The 27976-nt window shown below is 40.9% G+C and overlaps 2 protein-coding genes across 15 annotated transcripts in view; both read left to right on the top strand.

Moving 5' to 3' along the window:
- Positions 1 to 1920, top strand: part of ppip5k2 (diphosphoinositol pentakisphosphate kinase 2) — a 129886-nt gene extending 127966 nt beyond the window's left edge. For 11 of the 12 annotated variants that reach the window (XM_055633254.1, XM_055633251.1, XM_055633260.1 and 8 more), the window contains one exon: positions 166 to 1920. In XM_055633254.1, coding sequence (XP_055489229.1) covers positions 166 to 179 — 14 coding nt within the window. In that variant the 3' untranslated portion in view covers positions 180 to 1920. The remainder of the gene's footprint in view (positions 1 to 165) is intronic. The other variant, XM_055633262.1, reaches the window with a different exon arrangement.
- A 3361-nt stretch (positions 1921 to 5281) lies between these two features.
- macir (macrophage immunometabolism regulator) lies at positions 5282 to 17886 on the top strand. 3 transcript variants are annotated; one of them, XM_055633247.1, is made up of 3 exons: positions 5457 to 5906; positions 6815 to 6905; positions 11258 to 17886. In XM_055633247.1, exon 3 carries the CDS (start codon positions 11280 to 11282, stop codon positions 11901 to 11903), a length of 624 nt encoding a protein of 207 aa, XP_055489222.1. In that variant the 5' UTR covers positions 5457 to 5906; positions 6815 to 6905; positions 11258 to 11279; the 3' UTR covers positions 11904 to 17886. The 3 variants fall into 3 exon arrangements, with proteins under 3 accessions (XP_055489223.1, XP_055489222.1, XP_055489221.1); XM_055633248.1 differs by lacking the exon at positions 6815 to 6905 and having other exon boundaries at positions 5282 to 5906; XM_055633246.1 differs by lacking the exon at positions 5457 to 5906 and having other exon boundaries at positions 5966 to 6905.
- Positions 17887 to 27976: the final 10090 nt, after the last annotated feature.

The raw sequence follows: 27976 nt of genomic DNA, 5'->3' as shown, positions 1-27976 counted from the left end.
TTAATTTCCTACTTTATTTGTCTTATTGACGGCATATTAGAACACCTTACGAACAGATTTCATTCTTTATATTAATGATTGTTTGCTATAAAATCAATATCAGCTGTATTGTGAATGATTTTTCATCTTTACAATTTTTTTTTAAAAAGTGATTTTACTTTTTAGGTGATTTAACTTAAAGGTGACCGCTTAAAGGTGAATTTCCTTGAATTTTTGCCATGCAGTCTCTAGAGGATCCTCCAAGGATGTGTCTATTACTGGGCAGTCTTCATTGACTGAAAATTCATCCTATGGTCAAAGTGACAATGGGACAACTTTGTTAAGCACCAAAGACAGACAAAGCTGATGAATGAAATCTACTTGAAGTCAGCTCGTTCAAACCAGTTGTTCAACATGGAAATTAATGGATATGTCCATAATGAGACTTAAGGAAATATATGCTTCGTTTCAAATTCTTCAATATCCTGCCATCAATTATGTGTATGCCAAGGTTGGTGTTGTGTTGGATTTTTATTTTGTCCGCAGATGCATCATTTTCTGTAGCTTGGAATAGAATCTAATCGGTGGTGCAATCAAATTGAGAAAAGCAAGAATTCCTTTACATGGTTAACCTCAAGAACAATTCATTTAATTAAACTTATTACTTGTTATTGAAGTAAAATGTGGCATTTTCTGTGTTATAGACTAAATTAGATATTTTCGTCCAAATCCACTGTTAAAAAGTTGCCTGTTATTTTTGCATCTGTAATAAACAAAGCCTCCCAAATTGATTTTATTCTCATATCATTGGGTCCAAGATAATGAATAAAGAAGTAGCATTTTCCAGGCAATCCAATTCTTACATTCTTCATTCCAGTGTGTTCCATTCAGAATATCTATTGAACATATACTACAGCTTAGGGTGAATGGCCCCACGTGATTTAATATCTTGTGCAGACTATTATTTCGGAGTGTATGGCTGTTATAGATAGAAAAGGTTAGTGAACGGCTTGCATTTCATGCCCTACATCATTCCAAGGATATTTTAGATATGATTGGTAGTTGCCATTCCCTGTCCCTGCTACGTAAAAAGGATTGTTTGCACCACTTTTTGGGTCACATTGGTCACAACAATTTTTTAAGTAGCCATGTTTGTGCTCATTTCACCAGCACTGTAATTTAAACTATTCTAATTTTTGCATCTCAATGAAATGTTTTTGTTTTCGACATAGGTTCACATCAAAGAAATATGTGCAATTTTTATGTTTTTTGTCTATGTATGTGTATATGTATATAGAGGGGAAAAAGTGTCTATTTTCCATGGTTAAAATAACTATTTTGAACTATGGTACTTGATGGTATTTTTAAAGTTATATAACATGTTAAAACTGACACAAGATTATTTTTATTCTGAAGAATGCCAGCTATCTAAAACTTTTTTTCTGTTGTTTAAAATATTGTCTAACTGTACAAACATGAAGCTTCTCTGGTTCGAGAATGTTAACTGGAATTTATGTTACGTTCCAGAATTAGCTGTGAATAAACTGTATTTGAGATGTTATAATTTTCAAAATATAAATCTGGGTGTATGTTTTTATATGAAATGGATTGCAGATATGTTTTGTAAATAAGATTTTATGTATGTATAGGTCAGTATTTTCATTTACAAACAAGCAACAGAGCGCATTGCTTTCATCTCTACAACTTTGTTGTCTTGTATTTACATACTATGGAATAATTTCTCTTGCAGAAATGTCTGTATTCAGTGAAGAATTGAGCAATGTTACATTTTCTTTAAACAAGTTAAAGTATATAATAATATTTCCGTTGTAACTCAGGAGTCTATTTCAATAGTCAAGTAAAGTTTTAAACAATAATTTGGTATATTCTGTACTACATATGCATTGTACAAAGCTGACGTAATAAACTGGTGTCTTCGAGTCTATTCTTTGAAGTATAATTGTGCATAGCAAATGTTTTAACTATTTAAAAATAGTCTTGTATAAATTTGTCCAGAGGTTGCCTTTTTTTTATTCTCTCGATTTGATAGGAATTTCTTACAGTGACAATGACTTGTCAATTTTAGTCCAACAAGGTGAAGTTGCAGGGTTCTGTAGTCTGTTAACATAAAATTATTTCAGTAGTATAAATCAGTGCTTTCTTTCCTAGGTGTCTCATCAGGGACATACCATTTACTGTGTAATCTTGCCCTAGTTTATCCTACCGAAGTGCAGCATCTCACATTTATCTGAATTAAACCACATCTATTCATTGACCCAGTTATTCAAGATCCCATTGTTCCCATAACCTCCTTCAATGTCCACTATATCACATATTTTAGTGTTATCCACAACCTACCCATCGTTTAGCCTGCTAATACATCTAATACTTCATTTTTGATGGTATGTTGTCCTAGTTTCCACCATTCCCCTCCCTAAATCCTTCAATTACAATGTTATTTTCCATAATAAACATTGGGCAGAATAATTAATTTGAAACTTCCCATATGACCCTCGCTCCATGTACAGATTATGTTATTGGTTCTAATAAGTCTACCTTTCCCTGGTCGCTCATGTCCTTATATAAGTTATAAAACATTTACAAAATTCAGTATTTCCTTCATATTGTCTGCTGGTATAATTTCATGCACCCTCCTTTTAAGTACCAGGCTTCATATTCTAAACACAGAAGTCCCTGCCTGTTTTCAGTTGGCCATACCTGCCATAATCTGCCCTTGTTTAATGCAACCCTCAGTGGTGCTTGACATCCAGTCTTGGCCTTTACCATTATCGTGATATTTGTCCTGACTTACATCATTACTTCCCATAACTTACTTTTTGAATACCTCTCTCTGGTCACCTGCAGATTTACCCGCAATTAGGTTTTTGTAGTCTGGTTTTGCCAGTCATGCCATATCATATTGAAATCGTCTTTCTGCAGTTTCAGGCCATCATTCCCAGACTATCCATGTTCTCTGTAACAAGCTTCAAACTTACAGGGATGTGTTGGTATCGTACATTGTCTATTGTCTATATTGCTGTAAGGCTGCTGTGAGAGACTATCTCCCAAATATTCTCCTATTAGCACTCGCTAAGCTCTTTTGGCTATGCTCCTGAGGATTAGATCCAGAATCACCTCTTGGGTAGGGGTGATACTGGATCTATATACGTATGTACTGGTTCAAAATGTTCCCCTGGCACACTTTAAAAATGCCACACTTTTCCCTTTCACACTAGAGCATTTCCAGTTAATGTTGAGGAAACTGAAATCCCCTATTACTAATATCTTTATATTTTTACTTTTCTCTGGTTTGCCCACATATTTATTCTAAAGGTTCCATATCATTGACTTGTTTTTGTACTTTAATAAAGTGATATGGAATTCTTAAATTCTCAATAGCCTTCCCAACTTATCCTGTATCTTCAAAGTACATATACCCCTGATCTCCACTCCAACCTCTAAAATTAAGTAAGTCTGAATTGTAGCTTTTTCTTTTGAGCACGAAAATACTGCAGTTCATATTTTTCTGCAGGAAACTGCTAGTCAAGTGTCCACCAGTCTGTCTGTGTCCTCCTAACTACTGTCACTGTCTTTGTTGCCAACTCAATCTGGTTTGTTTTCAAGCTGTAAAATACAACATTTTTGTCATAAAGGTAATTAAGCAGTAGCACTCCCAATACCAACTTCTGATGGCAAGTAAAGATGCCCATTCAATATGAAAATCAATCACGTGCCTCTATCCATGTAGGCACTATTTATTTCATCCCATTGTTTTTGATGATGCGAGGTGATACATTGACAATTGTCATCTGAAAGTCCACATAAACAACATGAACTGGATCAATTTATCAAACTGTTTCAAAGAACTCGAATAAGTAAAACAATTTGTCCACTTCTTTGTTTAAAAGTTTGTCTTAGATAGAAATGATCCCATGTCGGAGTTCCGCCCTAGGCCAGTATTAACTCCACTGAGACCATAATTACACTTCCTAATTTCAGATCATCCTTGCCTCCTGTGTTGCTCTCTTTCCAATCCACCTCCAGTCATCCTATTTTACCTCTTGTCTCCAGTTGGTTGACCAGCCCCCATTATTCCTACGCTCAATGTCAAACTCGCAAAACAATCACTTTATCCTGAGCTCCGTTACAAAGAGACTAGGAACTCGAGACTTCAAGTGGACTAGGACAATGATTCAAAGCCCTCCGTGGGAAAGAAAATGCAACTTCCTGATCGCTCCTGAGAATTCATAGCCCACGAACACTCAAAGTGGAGAAGGACCATTGAAGATGTAATTAAAAGCGTCAAGGTCATGCATCAGGAGCACAGAGAAGTACAGCACAATTGGCAGGGGTGGGGTGGGAGATTGCAACCTTCAAGTGGTCCACCCTGTTTCGACTAATGCAATCAAGCCCACGTGCAAAACAAAAGATCAAATAGAACAATTTGATCTTCAACTTTAGGCTGTGCACGCCATAGTCAAGAAGAAGATTGGCAGGAATCCAACATTAACTAGTTTATAAACATAATGTGTATCAATAGTATGCGGTCACATCAGCAAGAATTATTAATATTACTTTTACAACTATATTGCTAAAATATGCTGATTAAAAATGTAAACCCGAAATGCTGGAGTAATAGGTAGCATCTCTGGAGAGAAGGGATGGGTGACGTTGCGGGTCTGAAGAAGGGTCTCGACCCGAAACGTCACCCATTCCTCTCACCAGAGATGCTGCCTGTCCCGCTGAGTTACTCCAGCATTTTTGTGTCTTCCGATTTAAACCAGCATCTGCAGGTTTTTTCTTTCACACTGATTAAAAATGTGTCAATGGCCAACATTTATTTTCCATATTTGGTACTGGGTCCACTTTGTGCATCCATTATCATCACCTTGCAGAGGGTACAGTGGAATTTCATAAATGATGAGTCGGGAACTGCTGCTCACTACCGACAATCTTGACTCCACAATTTAGGAAAGACACGAAAGCCTTGGAAAGGACACAAAGCAAATTTACCAAGATGTTAATACTGAGAACGAGAGACAAGACTGGTCAAAACGTTTCAGTAATTGTTGGTTTTGAAAGGAATAATTACTGTCATTTGCAAGTGGGCCATTAATTCAAAATCGCTGGCAAAGGATTTCGATGGCAGTGGAACATTTTTTTCTGTAGATCTGAAATTTCAATGCCCTCTCCGTTTGTTAAGATTATCCAACAATAAATCACAAATGACTGGACAGATGTTTAAGAGATACTGGCAGTGTTAAGGCACCAAGGCCGGGTTACTGTGGGAGTGCCAGGTACCATCGCATTGTAAAGGCCATGTCTCTGATCTGATGAATTTCGTGTCACATTAATTAACTAATTAACGAGCCCATTTAATACTTTTATAAATCTATGAAAAGAGCTATAATGGGCCCCGCCCGGCACACACACACTGGCTTTTCATTGTACCGGCTAATCACTCACGGTTATTAATTATTGGATCCCACTTGATCTATAATCCCACGCTTTAGTGTTATCCTTGCAAGTGAAACATTCGAGTGGGGAAGCGGTGAAAGATGGGATGGTCCTGCTCGAATATAACCACAGCACTGGCACACAGGAGGGATTAATCTGCTTAGCCACAGCAGTCGGTTGTTATAATTCTATTTACAAGTGTAACCGGGTGGGGATTAGAAGCTGCCTTCTCATTGAACATTTCCCCCAATATTATAAATCATCGTGACGGCCACGTGGTGGCATGATCTTCCTGTATGAACATACACTGCTAGTCCCAGGCGCTGCCATGAATCTTCCATCAAGATCATGTGATAATCTCTCTCCACTCCACCTGCCTGCCTGCACCCTGAGCTCAGCCTGCTCTCGCCAGCGCTTCTGTTGTAGAATAGACGGACTGACTGCCAGCCATCTCAGCAATTCACAATCAGGTTGGTCTTTTTTTCTGTGTCTCCCTACCCCAAATTTTAGCTCGATTATTTTTGTTACATATATATACCAGGTCAGATTTATATTGTTGTGATTTTTTTTTTTAAAATACACCCTATTTTCTTTCGTGGGCATCAGAGTGAGAAAGGGACAGAAATGTGTTGAAATTAACATGGAAATCCAGCCGCTTGTGTTCTCTGGGCGGCCGAGGCCACCTTGGTTTGGGAGATGCTGCTGGATGGTGAGTGAATGCACTGATTTAGCGAACACTGGGTAGAACATATTGTAGGTCAGTATTTACACTCGGATTTTTCTAGGCGGAACCCCCCCCCCCCCCCATCTTTGACCAAGGAGGCTGAAAATTGCTGAGAATAATTCATTATAATCTCGTTTACACGAAACAGATCCTTTATCTGTAACGATTGTTTAGAAACGGAGAAGGAAGGAGGGAGGGTGGGGGTTCGGTGTGAGGTTTAGAGTAACGTGGGTCTGGCCCAATTACACCATCAATGTAATGTCAGCTTCAGCGAGGACCCCGCTTGTCCCTCCCGCCGCGGGATTTGTTACATCCAGCGAGCACTGGCTACAAATGTAACCCCCATCATCAGGGTTGTGTTCATTAAATGCAACATTTCTGATTTGCTACTTTAAGAGCATAGCGGAAGTGAAAACAGAGTAGCGTACGCTCTTGTCCCTAACCTGTTGGATACTCTGAAGCGTTACATCATTGCTATCCACCAGGCGTAGTAATGCTAAAAATAAAATGCAGTGCAAACGTAACAAGTAGAAATTGGTTATGAAAAAACTGCAACGCAACATCCGGTAACTGACAGTGGGAGTATTTTCATCCAATTGTATATTTTTGTGTGTGTTTGTGTGTATTTGTGTGTGTGTGTGTGTGTGTGTGTAGTGGTTTAAAGAGCGAGCACATCTTTTGCCGTGAACCTGTGGACCCGACCACTTTCGAGCAAATCTGTCGACCCTGTACTGCCAACTGAAAGGTTTGTTCCTCTACGACTGTTTTGTGTATTGAAACATTCCAAACCTGTTTGTCTATTTAAAAATAGTTACGGTTATAGGGGGATATCCTGCAAACATGGGGGTTTCTTATATACTTTACAATGACAATTTCACGGTCAAATCGGTCATTTATAATACCATGATTAGTGTTTGATAACGTTACTAATGTATTTGATTGATCATAGATTTATAAAGATATATACACCTTGGAACCAGACCCTTCAGCCCATTCCAAGTGAACCAAAAGGTTGATCGACACTAGTCCCATTTGCTTGCATTTGTTCCACATCTCTAAATATTTCCTCTCCATGTATCTGTGATTTTAAACATTGTAATTGTATTTTTAAACATTGTAATACTACTTCCTCTGCCTGCTAATTTCCAAATATTGCCACCCTCTGTGTAAAATACTTACTGCTGTATTGTCCTGGATGCTCTGCAGTTTGAGGAGCATCCTCCCCTCGAACACCACCTCCCATGAATCCAACTCCAGCCCTAGGACAGAGCAAGCCTTCCTGATAAGTTTGTTAATCCTATTGGAGTCCACAGCCTTTGCCCTGCTGCCCCAGCACACAGTAGCAAAGAAGATGGCACTGGCTACCACCGATTGGTGGATCATCTGCAGCATCTTACTGCAGATGTTGAAGGAGCGGAGCCGTCTCGAAAACTACAGCCGGTTCTGTCCCTTCTTGTACAGGTCCTCAGCGTTCCTGGACCTGTCCACTTTACTGTCCAGGTGCATTCCAAGGTATTTGTACTCCCTGGTAAACTGCACATCCACACCATTGATGGAGACAGGTGACAGGGGTGTTCCTCTCCTCCTAAAGTCCACCACTAACTCCTTAATCTTGTCGGTGTTGAGCTGCAGGTGATTCAGCCCACACCACTCAACAAAGTCGTTAACTACACCCCTGTATTCAGCTTCCCTCCCCTCACTGATGCAGCCCACAATTGCAGAGCCATCTGAAAACGTCTGCAGGTGGCAGGAGTCCAAGTTATATCTGAAGCCCGAGGTGTAGATGGTGAACAGGAAGGGAGAGAGGACTGTCTCTTGTGAGACCCCTGTGTTGCTCACTACCATGTCTGGGACACAGTTCAGCAGCCTGACATATTGTGGTCGTCCAGTCAGGTAGTTGGTGAACCAGGACACCAATGGAGCATCTGCCCACATCTTCGTCAGTTTGCTCCCTATCAGTGCAGGCTGGATCGTGTTGAAAGCACCGCATAATTATAAAAAACATGACTCTCACAATGCTTCCCGGCTTATCCAGGTGACCTTAGGTCCCAACTACACAAGTCCCACCTGCCAGCATTTAATCCACATCCCTCCAAACCTGTCCTATCCATGTACCTGTCTAACTGTTTCTTAAATGTTGGGATAGTCCTTGCCTCAACTACCTCCTCTGGTAGCTTGTTCCATACATCCAGTACCCTTGGTGTGAAAAAGTGATCCCTCAGAATCCTATAAAATCTTTTCCCCATTACCTTAAACCTATTTCCTCTTGTCTTCGATTCACCTATTCTGGGCCAGAGACTGAGCATCTACCCGATCTATTCCTCTCATAATCTTATACACCTGTATAACATCACCCCTCATCCTCCTGTGCTCTAAGTCCCACACTACTCAACATCTGCCTATAGCTCAGACCCTCTAGCCCTGGCAACATCCTCATAAATCTTCTCTGCACCCTTTCCATCTTTACGACATCTTTCCTACAACACAACGCCCAGAACTAACACAATACTCTAAATGTAGCCTCACCAACGTCTTATACATCTGCAACATCACCTCCCAACTTTTGTACTCAATACTCTAGCTGATGATGGTCGATGTGCCAAAAGCCTTTTTGCCCGCCCGATCTACCTGCGACTCCATCTTCAGGGAACTATGCACCTGCACTCCTAGATCCCTCTGCTCTCTACAACATTCCCCAGAGCCCCATCATTCACTGTGTAGTCCAGGCCATTTTAGACTTCCCCAAAACACCCTTGTCAGTATAATAACCATATAACGATTTCAGCACGGAAACAGGCCATCTCGGCCCTACAAGTCCATGCCGAACGCTTATTCTCCCCTGGTCCCATCTATCTGCACTCAGACCTTAACCCTCCATTCATATACCTATCCAATTTATTTTTAAACGATAAAATCAAACCTGCCTCCACCACTTCCACTGGAAGCTCATTCCACACAGCTACCACTATCTGAGTAAAGAAGTTCCCCCTCATGTTACCCCTAAACGTCTGTCCCTTAATTCTGAAGTCATGTCCTCTTGTTTGAATCTTCCCTACTCTCAGTAGTATGTGGATTTATGGGAAAGAACAGAGCACCATTTTCCCCCTCCCCTCAACCTAGTTTAATTGAATTTTGGAATAACATTAACTAAAAACAGACTGCTTGCCTCATCCTGCCGAGAACCGCTCTTTCAAGGTGCTATCCCATTAATGAGCTGCTTCATTATTATCAGTTTTTATTTAGTCCCAAAAGGTTCCCTTCATTTATAGCATTGGTTTTGAATGCAGGGCTAATCCCCTTCCAGTCAGCGCATTCATTCCACCCGATGTGCAAATTTAAGAACAAATCTTTTCCACCATCATCCCTCTGCCCCTCTTAAATCTGCAGGTTATTGACCATGACACTGGAAATGGTTTCTCATTATTTACTCAAACCAAATCATTCATAATGTTGAGTTTAGTTTATTGTCATGTATGCTGGTTTATGCCAAAGGTAGACACAAAATGCTGGAGTAACTCAACAGATCAGGCAGTATCTCTGGAGAAAATGGATAGGGTGACATTTTGGGTCGGGACCCTTCTTCTCGTACAAATTTTTGAATGACTGCTTCAGATCTTAAATTTGGGGGTGTAGGATTTTTTTTTAATTTTATTCCTCTTGCTCTTCTATTTTGATTACAATTATGTATCTGAATTTAAACAGGAAGTGTTGGCAGTAATCACCACCGCTACTTTGATGGACAGGGAAAAGAGTTAGCACTTTGGGTAAAGTCATTGTGCCCCTGTCCCACTTAGGAAACCTGAACGGAAACCTCTGGAGACTTTGCACCCCACCCAAGGTTTCCGTGCGGTTCCCGGAGGTTTTTGTCAGTCTCCCTACCTGCTTCCACTACCTGCAACCTCCGGCAACCACCTGCAACCTCCGGGAACCGCACGGAAACTTTGGGTGGGGCGCAAAGTCTCCAGAGGTTTCCGTTCAGGTTTCCTAAGTGGGACAGGGGCATTAAGGGTTGCCTATTTGTGTTCTCCAGAAATGCTGCCTGGCCTGCTGAGTTACTCCAGCACATTTACTTTTTTTGTAACCCAGCATCTGCAGTTCCTTGTATCACCCCTTCAGGAAGTGGTCTGGTGGTACTTAACTATCTATATTTTACCTCACGTGTGCAGATTTGTATTACCCTAACGTGTCGGTACAAATGCTGCTTTAGCTATTTCTGTTTTGTCAAGGAAACTAAAATTCGCTAGAAATCAGCAAAAAAATAAAATGGTTGACATGTGTGGTTATTTTTTAAATTCTGCAAACAAAACAAATTTTGGTACAGGTATGTTATTTTGAATATTTCTAATGAAATCTTTGTCCAGATACTGATTGAAGATACACTAACTGTTCAGAGTGCAGTGTATTATACAGTTTGAATCAATATTTAGAGAACTACAGCCAACTACAATCCTATTTTAAGCATAGTTATCTCAAGGTTACCTGCAGTATCATTTCTTCTCTTGTCATAGACTTGCTTCATTATTCCTGCAGGTTTGATTTGTACTGCATTGTTAACTTACCTGTTTAAATCTTGCTGAGCATTTTAAGAGATTAAGGTATTATTTATTCAAGACGGGGCGTGTTTTCCAGAGATGCTGCCTGAGATGGTTAGGGCAGCATGGTGGCGCAGCGTTAGAGTTGCTGCCTTATAGCCCTTACAGCGCTGGAGACCCGGGTTCAATCCCGACTACGGGTGCTGTGTGTACGGAGTTTGCATGTTCTCCCCGTGACCATGTGGATTTTCTCCGAGATCTTCAGTTTCTTGACCTACTCCAAAGACGTACAAGTTTGTAGGTTAATTGGCTTGGTATAAATGTAAATTGTCCCTAGTGTGTGTAGGATAATGTTAATGTGCGGGGATCACTGGTCAGTGTGGACTCGGTGGGCCGAAGGGCCTGTTTCCACGCTGTATTTCTAAACTAGACCAGCGAAAGGCAAATTTCTAAAATTAAAGTTTTTATAGCGTTGCTAACAAATGCTTTTGTGACTTTAGCCTTAGTCCAAGCTTGCGTGTGTTGCATTTGTTTCCCCTCAGTAATATGTTATGTTGTACTTTAGACTGACAGCACTCAATAACAGAATGGAAGTGGACCTCAGTGGTATTTCCAGGACAGACTTGCCTGTCCTTCCTGCACCTGCTCTTGAAGTGAACTCTCAGGGGAAATCGGAGGCGGAGAAACCTCGGAGCTCCAGCACCCCGTGTTCCCCAGTCAAGCGGACCGTGTCTAGCTATCAAATTCTTCACATGGATACCAACTACCTGGTTGGCTTTGCTACCGGTGGCGAACTTTTAAAACTGGCTAAAAGGTGGTCAAGTAGTGAAGTGGGTGCAGCGAATGTTGTACCTGGCCAACTTACCAAACAGCAGGATGTGGGACTGACTAGAACTTCACGGGTCTATCGAACCAAGAACCGATATTATCAGCCGTACGAGATCCCGGCGGCAAATGGGCGGCGGCGGCGGCGAATGCCAAGCTCGGGGGAACGAACCATCAAGTCCTTATCTTTCGACCCGAACAGATGTCTACGTGGCCCTTTGCCAGTTTGCCTCATTAAAGGGAAAAGAGCCCAGTCGAAATCGTTGGATTACCTAAACCTAGATAAAATGAGTATTAAGGAGCCAGCAGACACGGAAGTACTGCAATACCAGCTACAGCATCTCACGCTTAGAGGGGAGCGTGTGTTCAACAGAAATAAAACTTGAAAAGAAATGCATTGCTTGATTCAATGATGCACAAGAAACAACACGGCTTGTGGAAGTCCGTGTCCTATTTGCCCCAATTTCATTGTGACTGATGGGAGCAGTCGAACTGAGTAATTTGACAGTAGATATTTTGGTTTTCTTGATGGAACATTGATTCTATACAAGCTATGCACTGGGCTGCAAAATCAGTGCTCTTTCTGGTAGAATGAATGTGGGTTAGATAGTATAGATGGCCAATGTTACATTGCAGAACGATAAGAAGCAGTTTACTCCGATGTTACCGGTTAATGGTTAAAATGGTCTTCTGTTCTCCTTATGGCAGTAAGTTTGAACGGCTGAGGTACTGCTGCACTGTTATTCTGTAGCAATAATAACCAATTGTCAAGGTTGTCTTTGGGTAACATTTATGCCTTTTTGTTATTTAGCTTGTTTTATGAGTTGTAGCTGATATACTTCTACTATTGGAAGGCAAAGAAATGTTATCTAATCAAATACATTTAGATGTGGAGTCCTATCCAGTAGGCGGGAAAGTCAATTTTAAAATGTACTATATTTTGCATTTATATAGAGGTTCAACCTCTTCTGGACCACTATTTTAAGCTAGCGCATCCTTCATCTACGTCAGAAGGCAATGAATTACTGATGGAAGATTCGTAATAGCCCATATATGCACTGCAGTAAACCTTCTGAACTGAAGTGTGAGGTTTTGACTAACACAATTTAGATGAGCCAGATATGTTAACTCATCCCTATATTCACTTGCTTTATGAACTGACTTTTACAAATATAAAAGAAAACAAAATTGCAAGCTTATTTGTTTGATTAACAGGCGGGCTACAACGGTTTTTCCTCAACTGAATTTGTTAATATAAATACATTGTGAATCAATGAGTAAGGAAATATTTTAGCGGTATATTTTGTTTTTTTTCTAATTTAATATTATTTAATGTAATAATATAGAAATATTAATACCAGAAGTAAATTGAAAATGTATGCTTGCTGTGTTTTTCCATGTTTGAGTGTTGTTTCGTAGTTGGCTCAGCACAGCCTGTCTGACTTTGAGGAGAAGTATTGAGGATAATGTAGAATTTCCGCTGCAATTCTTTGACACTAATATTCAATAGCATACCATGTTTTCAAACATAGAATCATACCATAGAACGGACTGTTGCTTAATTCTTTCCTGCTTTTGGCATTTCCAATATAACTAAAATGTGGTGGAAGTGTGTTTCCAATGTATATTTGTGTTAAAGTATTTTATTTAAATTCATTGTGATTGACTACAACTTGTCCCTTCTTCCCTCTGCACTACTGAAATTAACTGGAATGGATGAGGGGAAAGGGGTCCTAAACAACTTAGTAACCTTTATGCAGCTATAGCTGTATTTTTTTTCGTAAATTGAATATTCAGATTCAGAATATATTAAAGATGTGGGAACACACCATACAATTAAGTCATTAAAGTTAATGTTCCCTTCAGTGTTTTTAAACACAATTTTGGAAGTGTGTGGAAAATTCTTCTGCTGAAATTGCATTTATTTAGCTTCTTGAAGTTTGTGTTGTCAATTTTATTTTCAGTACAGATATTAAAGTTTTTTTTTTGCATTTATCTGATAATATCTTTAAACCTGGTCTATAAAAGGTAACATTGGTTTAACTTCCATTGCCCGTGGCTTGCAGTATTTCGATATGTCCATCTTTGCTATTAAAGCTGAGAACACACTGCACAGAGGCACAGGTTGGCCTCCAATGTCTGTGCCGAACATGATGTCAAGCTAAACTAACCTCATTTGTCTGCACATGATCTATCCTCTATATTTCCTGCACATCCTTGTGCCCATCTAAAAAGCCTTTCAAATGCCACTCTCATATCTGCCTATGCCACCACCCCCAACACCATGTTCTTGGCATTATGTAAAAACAAAGCTTGCCCTCGCATCTCTTTTAAACTTTGTCCCTTTCAACTTAAAGCTATACCCTATAGCTGTTTCATTGCAAAAGATTTGTACAAGGCTTTCATTACAGTTTCCTAGCACGATTAGTCTAGGCTGCAGTGATTTAGCAATAACATTTGATACCAAATACTGGGAACTGAAATAAATGATGGCTACCTTAGTAAGATAACTGGTTATTTTTTCCAGATTTGTGATGGTATTCTTGGGATGATTTTATTTTTTCAGACACGGGGCAGCAATTGTGGAAACATAATGGGCTCCCAAGGTATAGGTTTGTTATTGTCAACTGTCCCAAGCTTTGTTTTGCAAGCTATCCAAAGAGATCAGATATTGCATACAATCTGTTCATGCTCAAGTACAATCAAAGAGGAAGATAAAGAGTTCAGAATATAGTTCTTATCATTGTAGCGCATTGGTTCTTTAGACAAAAGTCGAATGTCCTCAAGGGATAGTTGTGAAATGAACAGGACCCTAGCTTATGGAAGGGACACTTGATAACAGAAGGGAAGAAGCTGTTCCTGAGTCTGGGCCTCCATTAAAAAGTCTCTTGGTTTACAAGGTCATATTGCTGAGATGTTTGTCCTTGTAACAAATAGTGCAACTAGAAATAAATAATGACTTTTAAAGTAGATGTAGTGGGAAGAAAAATCATTATTGGTGATTTGTATCGACAACTTGTTGGAAATCAGAAAAAAATTCCATAAAATGGATATTTAATTCAAATGTAAGTAATTAAAATAGCAATGTCAGGATAGCTTCAAATCTCCCCGTTTGAGTTGCTAAGAAGCTCCTCTAAAAGCCTCAAATTAATCATAATGTGTTATTTTGAAGAAATAATTCTTCGGGTTCTAAAAGAAAATTAACTTTATTTTGCATAGTTTCCTTTCCTATAAGCGCAGAGATTTTTCATTTGCTGGCCTCTGTTTTATGGCAGAGCATGTCAGATGATTATTTAATAGCAAAATAATTTTTGGAATAATTCTGGTCAAGTGCAGAATTTATTTTATTGATCCCACATTACTCATTACATTTCAATTGCACAAATGCAAATTATTCACAATATTGAAGGTGTAGTAAAATGCCACACAACCAGGGTATTTTTTACCAGTTGTGCATTGTCCTTGAACACACAGCCTTGCTATTTCTGAAAGCACTTAACAGTTGCTGAAATACAGAGGCCAGACTTAGCTGGGATGGCAGATTTCCTTCCCGAAGAGGCATTAGTGAATTTGGTGCATTTCATGACAATTAAGTGGTTCCCTAGTCATGTTTTTGATACGATAGCAGTAGCAGGATCGGTCCGAGTCATTATGGATTTATTGAAATTATGCTTGACGAATCTTCTGGAATTCTTTGAGGATATAACTAGGTAAATGGACAAGGGAGAGCCAGTGGATGTAGTGTACCTGGACTTTCAGAAAGCATTTGATAAGGTCCCACATAGGAGATTAGTGGGCAAAATTAGAGATTAGTTAGCAATATTGAGGGTAGGGTACTGACATCGATAGAAAATTGGTTGGCAGACAGGAAACAAAGAGTAGGGATAAACAGGTCCCTTTCAGAACGGCAGGCAGTGACTAGTGGGGTACCGCAAGGCTCGGTGCTGGGACTGCAGCTATTTACAATATACATCAATGATTTAGATGGAGGGATTAAAAGTAACATTAGCAAATTTGCAGATGACACAAAGCTGGGTGGCAGCGTGAACTGTGAGGAGGATTATATGGGGATGCAGGGTGACTTGGACAGGTTGAGTGAGTGGGCAGATGCATGGCAGATGCAGTTTAATGTGGATAAATGTGAGGTTATCCACTTTGGTGGCAAAAACAGGAAGACAGATTATTATCTGAATGGTGTCAAGTTGGGAAAAGGGGAAGTACAACGAGATCTGGGGGTCCTTGTTCATCAGTCACTGAAAGTAAGCATGCAAGTACAGCAGGCAATGAACAAAGTGAATGGCATGTTGGCCTTCATAACAAGAGTTGAGTATAGGAGCAAAGAGGTCCTTCTGCAGTTGTAAAGGGCCTAGTGAGACCACACCTGGAGTATTGTGTGCAGTTTTGGTCTTCAAATTTGAGGAAGGACATTCTTGCTATTGAGGGAGTGCAGCGTAGGTTCGCGGGGTTAATTCCCTGGATGGCGGGACTGTCATATGTTGATAGAATTTAGGATGAGAGGGGATCTTATTGAAACATATAAGATTATTAAGGGTTTGGGCACGCTATAGGCAGGAAACATGCTCCCGATGTTGAGAGAGTCCAGAGTTTAAGAATAGAGGGTAAGCTATTTAGGACGGAGATGATGAAAAACTTTTTCACACAGAATTGTGAATCTGTGGAATTCTCTGCCTCAGAAGGCAATGGAGGCCAATTCTCTGTATGCTTTCAAGAGAGAGTTGGATAGAGCTCTTAAAGATATGGAGTCGGGGGATATGGGGAGAAGGCAGGAACGGGGGTACTGATTGTAGATGATCCGCCATGATCATAGTGAATGGCAGTGCTGGCTCGAAGGGCCGAATGGCTGACTCCTGCACCTATTGTCTATTGTGTAAATTGTTCAACGTTGGATCCGGCACATTCGAGACTCTTTACTGTTGTCTCATATGTTCAACTGAACAATAAATTTGGACCTGTAATGTGGCTTATTTATTTAATGCTTGTAAACTTGCTACCGATTAATCGATTTTCAATATGAGCAAACCAACACACATCAGCGAAATATCCTAAAAGAGACTTACAGAAATTACTAAAGGTAGACACAAAGTGCCGGAGTAACTCGGTGGATCAAGCAGCTTCTGTGGAGGAAAAGAATAGGTGATGTTTTGTGTTGGAACCCTTCTTCACACTCAATTTACAGAATGTATTGTGATAACTGAATTGCAGATTCTGTAACTGACCACTATATATAAACTAAACTAATATGATGATTCTGGTTGTGATTTTTCTTTTCTCCGCCTGTTTTTGACTATTTGCATCATTACAAAGCTGTAATATCGCAAAGTGCTCGTTCAGCCGGATGTGGCTCAAAGTAAATTAGATAATTAATCTTTCGGCGAGGAATGCTCTTGACAATTACAACTGTGGTTGATGCATTTTCCTTGAATTACCCTTTGCAAAGATAAAACTGGGAAATAGTAATTGTGGTTGATGAGAGGAAGAGATTTTTGTGGAAAACTATGTTAAGCTAGACTGATTACAATGTCCATAGTCCACTAAATCTGGTTGATTGTATTGTATGATGAGGCTTTAATCTCAAAATGGAAGATTTTATAAAGATCAAGACCACAAACCTTGCGAAAAGATTAGATTTTCAGTAGATCTATGATTAATGATTAATAATCTCCTAATCTATCACCAATTAAATATATGCTGTATGCTTTTGGACACAGGATGCACCAACTCCAAATATTGACTTCCTGGGCCTTTGCCTTCCCTACACATTGAGTTTGTTTGCAACCACTTTTTGCACAATTATACTTGAAAAATGTGGTTATTCTCACAACCTGGTTTAGTAAACAAAATAATACTTGCCAAAGTCAATCAAAATACAATAAATATTCAGTTTTCACTTCACGTCATAGAGTGATACAGTGTGGAAACAGGCCCTTCGGCCAAACTTGCCCACACCGACCAACATGCCCCAGCTACAGTACTCATTCCACGCACCCGCCACTCTTTGTGTGAGAAAGTTACCCCTCAGATTCCTATAAAATCTTTCCCCCTTCACCTTAAACCTATGCCCTCTGGCACTTGGTACCCCAACTCTGGGCAAGAGACTCTGTGAATCTACACAACCTATTCCTCTCATGATTTTATCAACTCTGATCAAGAAGGCTCACCAGCGTCTCTTCCTGAGGAGACTGAAGAAGGTCCATCTGTCTCCTCAGATTCTGGTGAACTTCTACCGCTGCACCATCGAGAGCATCCTTACCAACTGCATCACAGTATGGTATGGCAACTGCTCTGTCTCCGACCGGAAAGCACTGCAGTGGGTGGTGAAAATTGCCCAACGCATCACCGGTTCCTCGCTCCCCTCCAAAGCTCCCCTCCATTGAGTCTGTCCAAAGCAAGCGTTGTCTGCGGAGGGCGCTCAGCATCGTCAAGGACTGCTCTCACCCCAACCATGGACTGTTTACCCTCCTACCATCCGGGAGGCGCTACAGGTCTCTCCGTTGCCGGACCAGCAAGACCAGGAACAGCTTCTTCCCTGCGGCTGTCACGCTACTCAACAACGTACCTCGGTGACTGCCAATCCCCCTCCCCCCCCCCCCGGGACACTCCTCCCACAGGAAAATACACTATGTCTGTAGACATGTAAATAGATTTATTTATTGAAATCATATTCTATGTCGCTCTTCCAGGGAGATGCTTACTGCATTTCGTTGTCTCTATTGTACACTGACAATTAAAGTTGAATCTGAATCTGAAAATATTATGTACTCTCAAGATCACATTAAACGGAATATTATTGCTTAAATATAGAGTTATTGGACTTTGCATTTAAATGACCACTTCTGTCATATCTTATGTACCGACATAATGTTATGTCTGTACCCCCCCCACCCCTCGGGCAACCCTGCCAATGAAACTGGACAGTGGAGCTGATTCTTACTTTAGATAGCAACATCTATGCTACAACCTGGCTTGCAGTCCAAGGGTTGTTATCTCCCAAGCTGCAGCTGGTAGTTAGCTTTGTGACTCTGATCTATGCCAGTGGAACTGCCATATTTGCTGCATTGCCACCACCTTAAGAGTTGGCCACTCGGTCCTTTGAGCCTATCCTGCCATTTAATATGATCTTGGCCGATTCTCTATGTCTATGTCATCTATCTTTATATCAATGTCTTTTTCCCTTGCAGGATAAAAAGGATATATTTGAAATGACCTCTTTATATGATTAGCGTGCAATCTCTGGGATATCTTTATTGACCTGAAATCTTGCAGGAGATTCCATCTAAACTGGCCAGTAGTTGCATAGTAATGAAAATGAGTCATGTTTGCATTTATGGCTGGCATGGTGCAGTGCTCGATTCTTATTATGTTCATGTTACGAATTATAATCCTCTTTCGGTGCCATTCAACTCGTGTAATAATAAGTGCACGTTACGCCAGGAAGGATTTGGATATAATTTATTTTAAAAAATATTTGTTATTGTTTAATATATTGTCTGCAGCAAATCATGAATGAGATGCATAAAATAACCCTGCTTATAATCAACAATAAAGATAATTGCGAGAGGAGATTGAGCTTGTTATGGCTTCAGTTCATTTTTCAGTTCTGTCATGGTGTGGACTGCAATGTAAGATGAGCTACAATGAGGAAACTGAATCCAAAGCAGACACTGCACACAGCCTTGGCAATTGCAGTAAATATCCAATGGTTTACAAGCAAATAGGGGAAGTTTGACATTCTTAAATAAGAAAAAGACAATTGGTATATGGATCTGTGATCTCTGTCCTGAAATTCCATATTGGATGAAAATTTGCATATTATGTTTGCAAAACTACCTGAATTTGATCGTGGATAAATCCAAGTGGATTTAAAATATAATGGGTATCCGTAAAAATAATATTATGTCTGTACATAAGATGTGACAGAAGTGGTCATTTATAATCTTGTGACGTTACATTTCCAGGAATTGGTCATAATGTGCTCTACATTTGGTGTGGAATATTTTGGACACATTTTATGCTACTAGCTTAAAAAAAAACAAGTTGACCATCTACATAACATAAGGTATTCCAGTATCATATTGGAATTAATTCGAACCACCACATACTATTGTCACGTGGTATATGTACAAAATTATGAAACTTTCTATTGCTAGAATTTAGGAGATTGAGGGGGGATCTTATAGAAACTTACAAAATTCTTAAGGGGTTGAACAGGCTAGATGCAGGAAGATTGTTCCCGATGTTGGGGAAGTCCAGGACAAGGGGGTCACAGATTGAGGATAAGGGGGAAATCCTTTAGGACCGAGATGAGAAAAACTTTTTTCACACAGAGAGTGGTGAATCTCTGGAACACTCTGCCACAGAAGGTAGTTGAGGCCAGTTCATTGGCTATATTTAAGAGGGAGTTAGATGTGGCCCTTGTGGCTAAAGGGATCAGGGGGTATGGAGAGAAGGCAGGTACAGGATACTGAGTTGGATGATCAGCCATGATCATATTAAATGGCGGTGCAGGCTCGAAGGGCCGAATGGCCTACTCCTGCATTATTTTCTATGTTTCTATCATGCTTTATTTCAAGACAGTTTTTTGGAATATCCATCTGTCATGAACAGTTTCCAAACTGAATGAAGGTAACAAATTTGGCAACTGGAAAAATGTAGAAGCAACAAAATAGAAAACATCTGAGGCACATAACTTCTTAAATGGAAACATAAATACATCAAATAGAAGACACTGACTCTCTGTACTTTTGCCTACATAAGAAAACATAACAGACTCTTACAGGATGAGAACAAATTTTAATTCAAGTTTTGGGGAGTATTGTTGAGCAGAGGGATCTAGGAGTGCATGTGCATGGTTCCTTGAAGGTGGAGTCACAGGTAGATAGAATGGTCTAAAAGGCTTTTGGCATATTGCCTTCATCAGTCAGAGTATTGAGTATATAAATTGGGAGGTCGTATTGCAGTTGTATAAGACGTTGGTGAGGCCACATTTAGAGTATTGTGTTCAGTTCTGGGCACCATGTTATAGAAAATATGTTGACAGCAAGAAAGGGTACAGAGAAGATTTCCAAGGATGTTGCCAGGGCTTGAGGGTCTGGGCTACAGGCAGAGGTTTAGGCTGGGACTATATTCTTTTGAGAGCAGGAGGATGAGGGGTGATCTTATAGAGGTGTATAAAATTGTGAGGGGAATAGATCGGGTAGATAGATGTACAGTGTCTCTTGCCCAGACTATGTGCATTGTGGAGCAAAGTGAAGGGGAAAAGATTTAATAGGAATCTGAGGGGTAACCTTTTCATACAAAGGGTGGTGAGTGTATGTAACAAGCTGCCAGAGGAGGTAATTGGGGTAGAAACATTTAAGAAACAGACAGGTACATGGATAGGACAGGTTTGGAGGGATATGGACCAAACGTGGGCAGGTAGGACTAGTGTAGCTGGGACATGTTGGCCGATGTGGGCAAAGTGGGCCGAAATCTCACTTACAAAATTCTTAAGGGGTTGGACAGGCTAGATGCAGGTAGATTGTTCCCGATGTTGGGGAGTCCAGGACAAGGGGTCACAGCTTAAGGATAAGGGGGAAATCCTTTAAAACCGAGATGAGAAGAACTTGTTTCACACAGAGAGTGGTGAATCTCTGGAACTCTCTGCCACAGAAGGTAGCTGAGGCCAGTTCATTGGCTATATTTAAGAGGGAGTTAGATGTGGCCCTTGTGGCTAAGGGGGATCAGGGGGTATGGAGAGAAGGCAGGTACAGGATACTGAGTTGGATGATCAGCCATGATCATATTGAATGGCGGTGCAGGCTCGAAGGGCCGAATGGCCTACTCCTGCACCTATTTTCTATGTTTCTAAATGCCTGTTTCCACACTATGACTGAGTCTAAGCTGCTAAGTTAAATTTCTCATTAAGCAACAAACTTAATTACATGAAACTCCAGAATACTATTAATACATTGCCATACCCACCAACCTGCTTTGACTGGTTGTCTTCTACAGTCGATTCAGCGACTATTTTTCTCGCAAATATTCTGTCTAACTTGATGGGAACTATCTATATAGCTCCTTTAAATGTCCAAAGATTCTTCAAGAAAGCATCATTAAACGAAGCTGAATGCCAAATAACACGTGGCACCTGCTCAGAGTAATTTATAGACTGCTTGAAAGGAGGGAAGACGTGAGGCGATTTAGGGAGGAAATTCAAGGCCTGGTTTTAACACCAACTGAAGGTTTGGTCATCAATATAGAATTGTGGAAACGGACAAGGCTTCAAGATTGATGGACATCACAAACAACTCACAATCGTCGTTGTGTAAAACACTGCTTTCATTAAGTCAAGAGTTTACGCTTCATCTGTATTTGGTCTTTATTAATTTTGTATTTACATGCTTGAGTTCTGTGATTTCAGTATAAATTAGCTTCCCATCTGAATTTTGCACATCACTTCATAATAAAGACTTGAATCGTGCCCACTGCCAATCTGTTTTTATTTTGTTTGACAACATTTGTTGTTTCACTGGATGCATCTCAAGTACAGGAATAAAAATTATATCAATAACTATACAGTAAGATACGATGAAACTTTATTCAACCCCGGATGGAAATTGGTCTGCCGACAGTCACAGCACACAAAGTACCCAAAAACAAAAGTGAAAACAAAAAGAAAAGGACAAGCAACTGTTGGTTGGCTGCCGTGTGCACAGCGCCTTCACCAGAATGAAGGAACAAGGAGTTATCCCCTGGGCAGAGGATTCTAAACTAGAGTGACCCCCCCTCCCCCTCGCCAGGTCCCCCTTTGTTCTCCCACTGTCTCTCACGGCGGTCCCCCCAGGCCGGATCCCCATTGTCTTCCCATTGGCGGTGCTGGCTCGAAGGGCCGAATGGCCTACTCCTGCACCTATTGTCTATTGTCTTCCCCTCCCCCCTCACGCTCATCGACCGCGAGGCCCCCATTGCTGCCGAGGCTCACGTTGCCACCGAGGCTCCCACCGCCGCCACCTCTGAGGCTCCTTCGGCCTAGACAGACCCCGCCGCTCGGCTTCACTACTGTCCCGAGAGGTCTGTGGGGCGAGTTGGGCCGACTGGAGATCGTTCCGGTCTTCGGCCGTCGTTCTGGTCAGTGGCAGTACAGTTGTTGGACGGGCCCACGCGACTCCCCGGGACACCCGCCGCAAGTAAGGCTCCCCGGGACAATCTATCTATCTATAATTATTCATTAATGGTGAGCAAATTGTTCTCACGCTGGCATTTTTCTATTATAGTTTGGTGAATGGATGGTAGTCTTACCTACTGGATGAGTTTAGACAATAGAGAAAGATACAGCGTGGAAACGAGCCCTTCAGCCCCCTGAGTCCACGCTGACCAGCAATCAGCCCGCACAGTAGCACGATCTTAAACATTATGGACAATCCCTACGGAAGCCAATTAACCTACAAACCCGCATGTCTTTGGAATGTGGGAGAAAATCTGCGCACCCAGAAGAAATCCACACAATCACGGGGAGAACGTACAAACTCCGTACAGGCAGCACCCCTGGTCAGGACCGAACCCGGGTCGCTGGCGCTGTAAGGCAGCAACTCTACCACTATGCCATTATGCTGCCCAAAGTTGTCAAACCTGGGGTCTTATTTATTTTTCCGGTGTGTATAAGATTTTGTGTCATCTTTTAAGGAGCAAGTTGCTCGCACCATGGCCAACACATAACCCTCATCCAGCATAACAAGAACAAAACAAATGCACCGTTTATCCATCAGTTATCCGGAGATTTTTGTGGGTATTAGGTGTGACTAATTTGGATTTCAACACTAGGGTTTAGGAATAATCAAGTAACTGCCACCTCTCTGTCCAGCGTTTAACTAACAGAAGAATATCACTTTAAAATGTAATTCCATTAAATCATAGCAGCGATGAAGCACCAAATCTGACAAGTTCACAGAATTTTCTACAAGACTGCTAAACAGCTTCCTACCACAGGCTGTGAGGCTGCTAAACAGTCACTCTGCACTCACAGTCACTTGATTCTGCGGCTGGCACGGACACTTTAATAACTGGCACTGGCCACTCAAATCAGCGGCCCAGACATTTTTTTATGATTGGTTTATTGTATCTTAACATTGTGTTTTTACCTGCTTTTAACTATTTATACTGTTCCATCAGGGACTGGATTGTTTTTTAGTGTTATTATGTGTGAAGTGTTTTAAATTTCATGTGCGATGCTCCGCTATTCACTGGGAAACGTCTTTTCATTTTGCACTGTACAACTGTTGCTTGCAAGATGACAAAAAAGGTTGATTGATTGATTGATTGATTGAATGGATTTTTATATTTGTGCAGTCAAACCAAAGTAAATTCTAAGAATTTGTAGATGTATCTATATATGTAAAAAATTCCTGAATGATAATTTTCTACCATGGAAGTCCAGCTTCCATCTTGTGTGGGTCCAGCAAAGCAGAGAACATGTTGCCCACGGTAACTGGAAAAAGAGGGCGTTGTGGACAATCTATAGATGTTGCTGAGAGTTGGAGGGGACATGCCAAACGTCCTAAGCCTTCTACCTGCCTATACTTTGTTACAAGTGTGAGAACAAGTTCATTCAGGAGGAGGGAGGAGGTTGAGGGGGGCAATTTGGGTCTGTGTGGAAGGAACGAGTAGTAAAAAGAGACACAAGATACAGCAGATGTTGGAATTTTATCAACATTGTAGGTATGTTGCGAAACGTACGTGAAGCGTCGCTGAAAATCTGTCCCAGCCCGTGTGCGCGATTTTGGCGCCGTTTAGAGGGGGGCGGGTTTAAAAACGCGATTTTCCCTAGGCTGTTCAAATCGAGTTTTTTCAGCCTAGTTAATTATTCACAGGATCCCACTAGAAAGCTGATTTAAATGGACTTTAATTTACAGCAATTGAACACTAAATTCCTTCCATTTGGCCTATAAATTAATGTAAATGAGATTTAAAAATCATGTTTTATTGTGAATTATTTGTTAATATTATTTGGACACAGGCTATTTAAAAATGTTAATCATTTATTAAGAAATGGATAGATGTTTAGATCTAGTAATTGAAGTTTCGAATTACCTACAATTAGGTAACTAACTAATTATATGCTTTAATTTCAGGTCATCCAAGTAAGATTATTTTATATTTGTTTCAGAATGCTTCAATCTATGATAACTGAAAATTTCATTCAGTTCTCTTAATTTTTAAGAAAGTTATGGGCTTTTGACTGTCCACGATCACAGCTTTTTTGTTATGTCAATAGAAAATCAATAGGGAACAAGATGCTAATTTCCGAGTATGAAAATGGCCATAACTTTTTAAATACTTGAGATATGAAAGTGAATTAGGTGTCAAATTAAACTTATTTTTATTGTTTATCTGATGGGATAAATTGCAGACTTGATTTTTAAAATCTCAAAATTTTGTAACATTGCTAAACATTGTCCACAGTAGTTGCAATTCTGACAGATCTTTAAATTGCCATTGTTGCCTTTCCTTTCTCCCAGTGTATCCGGGACCACAGCCTCCCTGAGTTCACCGTCTCCTAATGGCTTCTTCAATCTCCTGTAAAGCAGCACTTACAACCAAAGGTAGACACAAAATGCAGGAGTAACTCAGCGGGACAAACAGCATCTCTGGAGAGGAGGAATGGGCGACGTTTCAGGTCGAGACCCATTTTCAGACAGTTTTCCTAAGCACTGAGAACCATCTTGGCTCCACACCCTGGAAAGCCCCAAGGACCCTCTACCTCCCTTTTATCCGTTTAATAATTCTCCTTGAAGCCTAATTCTTCCACATAGTGCTCTGATTCAGTGCTCATTTGTTCTCTCACTGAGACTGTCTAGAGCATTTCTCTGTGTAAACGGCACTAGGCAAATGCAGATATCAGAAAATGTTAATTAAAATGCTTCATTGCTCCAATAAAATGATACCCATTATTATCAGAGCCAGTTCATTACATGGTGCAAATTTATACCAATCTACACTAAGGAATAACATTAAAAATAATTCCAATATATGGCCACCAGCAAAATTGACAAACGGAACTATTAATGTATTTCTCTCACACACAGTCTGTCTGGACAGTATTACTGACCCATTTGAAAGTGACCTGTTTAAACTTGGACCCCTATATTCATATTTTTCACAGTATTTGCAAAACAGTCAAGCATTTTTTAATTTATGATTGACACAATCACCAACAGAATTAAAAATGTGTTTTAACCAGAGCATTAGAGGCTATGTTCCTTTGGTAGAGTACACACTGGTTGGTGGCATTCAATGGTACTTGCAGCATGAGGTTTTCAAGAGGAGCAAGTTAAAAATGTCACAGCTATTCCTTTTTGCATGATTGGAACGTGCTGGATAATTTTACAGGTTTACAGATCTGTAAAACCTGGATAAATTGTTGATTAGTTCAGGTGTCAGAGGTTATGAGGGCAAGGCAGGAGAATGCGGTTAGGAAGAGATATATCAGCCATGATTGAACGGCGGAATAGACTTTATGGGCCGAATGGCCTAATTCTACTATCACTTATGTCCTTATGACCCTCTCCAAATCCTTTCTAAGTGTTTTGATCGTTGAGGTGTGATCTGGTTTGCTGCATCTCCACTCTTGCCAGACTCTATTGTAAGGTCAATCTCTACCTGACCACTCACACTGACCTCTTGTCCCTGCCAGTTCTGCTGAGACAAGAACTGCACCAGGCACGGAGCCATGCAAACTTATGATCTACCCCCCACATTTCAAATCCTAACCTTGACCATTTTATTATTGCAATACACCTTGTCAGCTGTATTTTTTAATCTATCTGAAATATTATGTTTTTATTGCTTGTTCTCCTAGATTAATTGTAAAGGACGCAGTTAGTAGAGCTGCTGCCTCACACCCCCAGAGACTCGGGGATTGCAATAAAAATAATTTTATTGGAGCAATCCTTACCTTGAGTGCTGTCTGTGTGGAGTACATTACATAGAAACATAGAAAATAGATGCAGGAGGAGGCCATTCGGCCCTTCCAGCCAGCACCGCCATTCATTGTGATCATGACTGATCGTCCCCTATCAATAACCTGTGCCTGCCTTCTCCCCATATCCCTTGACTCCACTAGCCCCTAGAGCTCGATCTAACTCTCTCTTAAATCCAACCAGTGACTTGGCCTCCACTGCCCTCTGTGGCAGTGAATTCCATAAATTCACAACTCTCTGGGTGAAAAAGTTTTTTTCTCACCTCAGTCTGAAATGACCTCCCCTTTATTCTAAGACTGTGGCCCCTGGTTCTGGACTCGCCCAACATTGGTCTCCCTGTGACCGTGTGGGTTTCCTCAGGGTACACCAGATTCCTCCCACATCCTAAAGATGTGCGGGCTTGTAGGTACACAAAAATGCTGGAGAAACTCAGCGGGTGCGGCAGCATCTATGGAGCGAAGGAAATAGGCAACGTTTCGGGCTGAAACCCTTCTTCAGACTGATAGGGGGTGGGCGGGGAGAAGGAAGAAAAAAGGAGGAGGAGGAGCCCGAGGGCTGGGGGATGGGAGGAGACAGCTCGAGGGCTGAGGAAGGGGAGGAGACAGCAAGGGCTAACAAAATTGGGAGAATTCAATGTTCATGCCCGCCAGATGCAGACTCCCCAAGCGGAATATGAGGTGCTGTTCCTCCAATTTCCGGTGTTGCTCACTCTGGCAATGGAGGAGACCCAGGACAGAGAGGTCGGATTGGGAATGGGAGGGGGAGTTGAAGTGCTGAGCCACCGGGAGGTCAGGTAGGTTCTTGCGGACCGAGCGGAGGTGTTCGGCTAAACGATCGCCCAACCTTCGCTTAGTCTCACCGATGTAGATCAGCTGACATCTAGAGCAGCGGATGCAGTAGATGAGGTTGGAGGAGATACAGGTGAACCTTTGTCGCACCTGGAACGACTGCTCGGGCATGTAGGTTAATTGGCCTCGGTGAATTACCTAATGGTTCCGCACAAATGTTGCAACTACTTTATGAAAAAAGGTTTTCCATCAGATCCCAAATATAAAGGTTTGTCAAAAGTGATTTTGCACATTCCTGATTCATCAGCAACTGTTGAATCAATGTTTTTTATTGATCTGCCTGTGACAGTGATGGCGAACAGTGTAGGGAATTAAATCCCACTATCTCGATGTTACAATCATCAGTATACAGTGGGATAGTTAGTCACCTTCTTGTTTTTGTAAAAGCAGGTCTGGAACCTTGAGAATCTATATTTAACAATCAAATGCATCCTTTATCCATTTTATTAAGCAAGACCAGTCTCTAGTGCACCAGACATTCTCAAAAATATAGGAACAAAACCAAACACTGATGTATTCGTTAAAATAGTGGCAGGTTTTTGAAAGACTAGCTCCCCAGAACAGGGAAGCTTTATTGTTTAGTTTAGAGAGACTGTGCGGTAACAGACCCTTCAGCCCACCGAGTCCGTGCGGACC

Source organism: Leucoraja erinacea, chromosome 3 (assembly GCF_028641065.1).
Source record: "Leucoraja erinacea ecotype New England chromosome 3, Leri_hhj_1, whole genome shotgun sequence".
In the NCBI taxonomy this organism is placed as follows: domain Eukaryota; kingdom Metazoa; phylum Chordata; class Chondrichthyes; order Rajiformes; family Rajidae; genus Leucoraja; species Leucoraja erinaceus.
The sequence above is the reverse complement of the archived record's forward strand: the minus strand, read 5'-3'. Positions and strand labels throughout refer to the sequence as shown.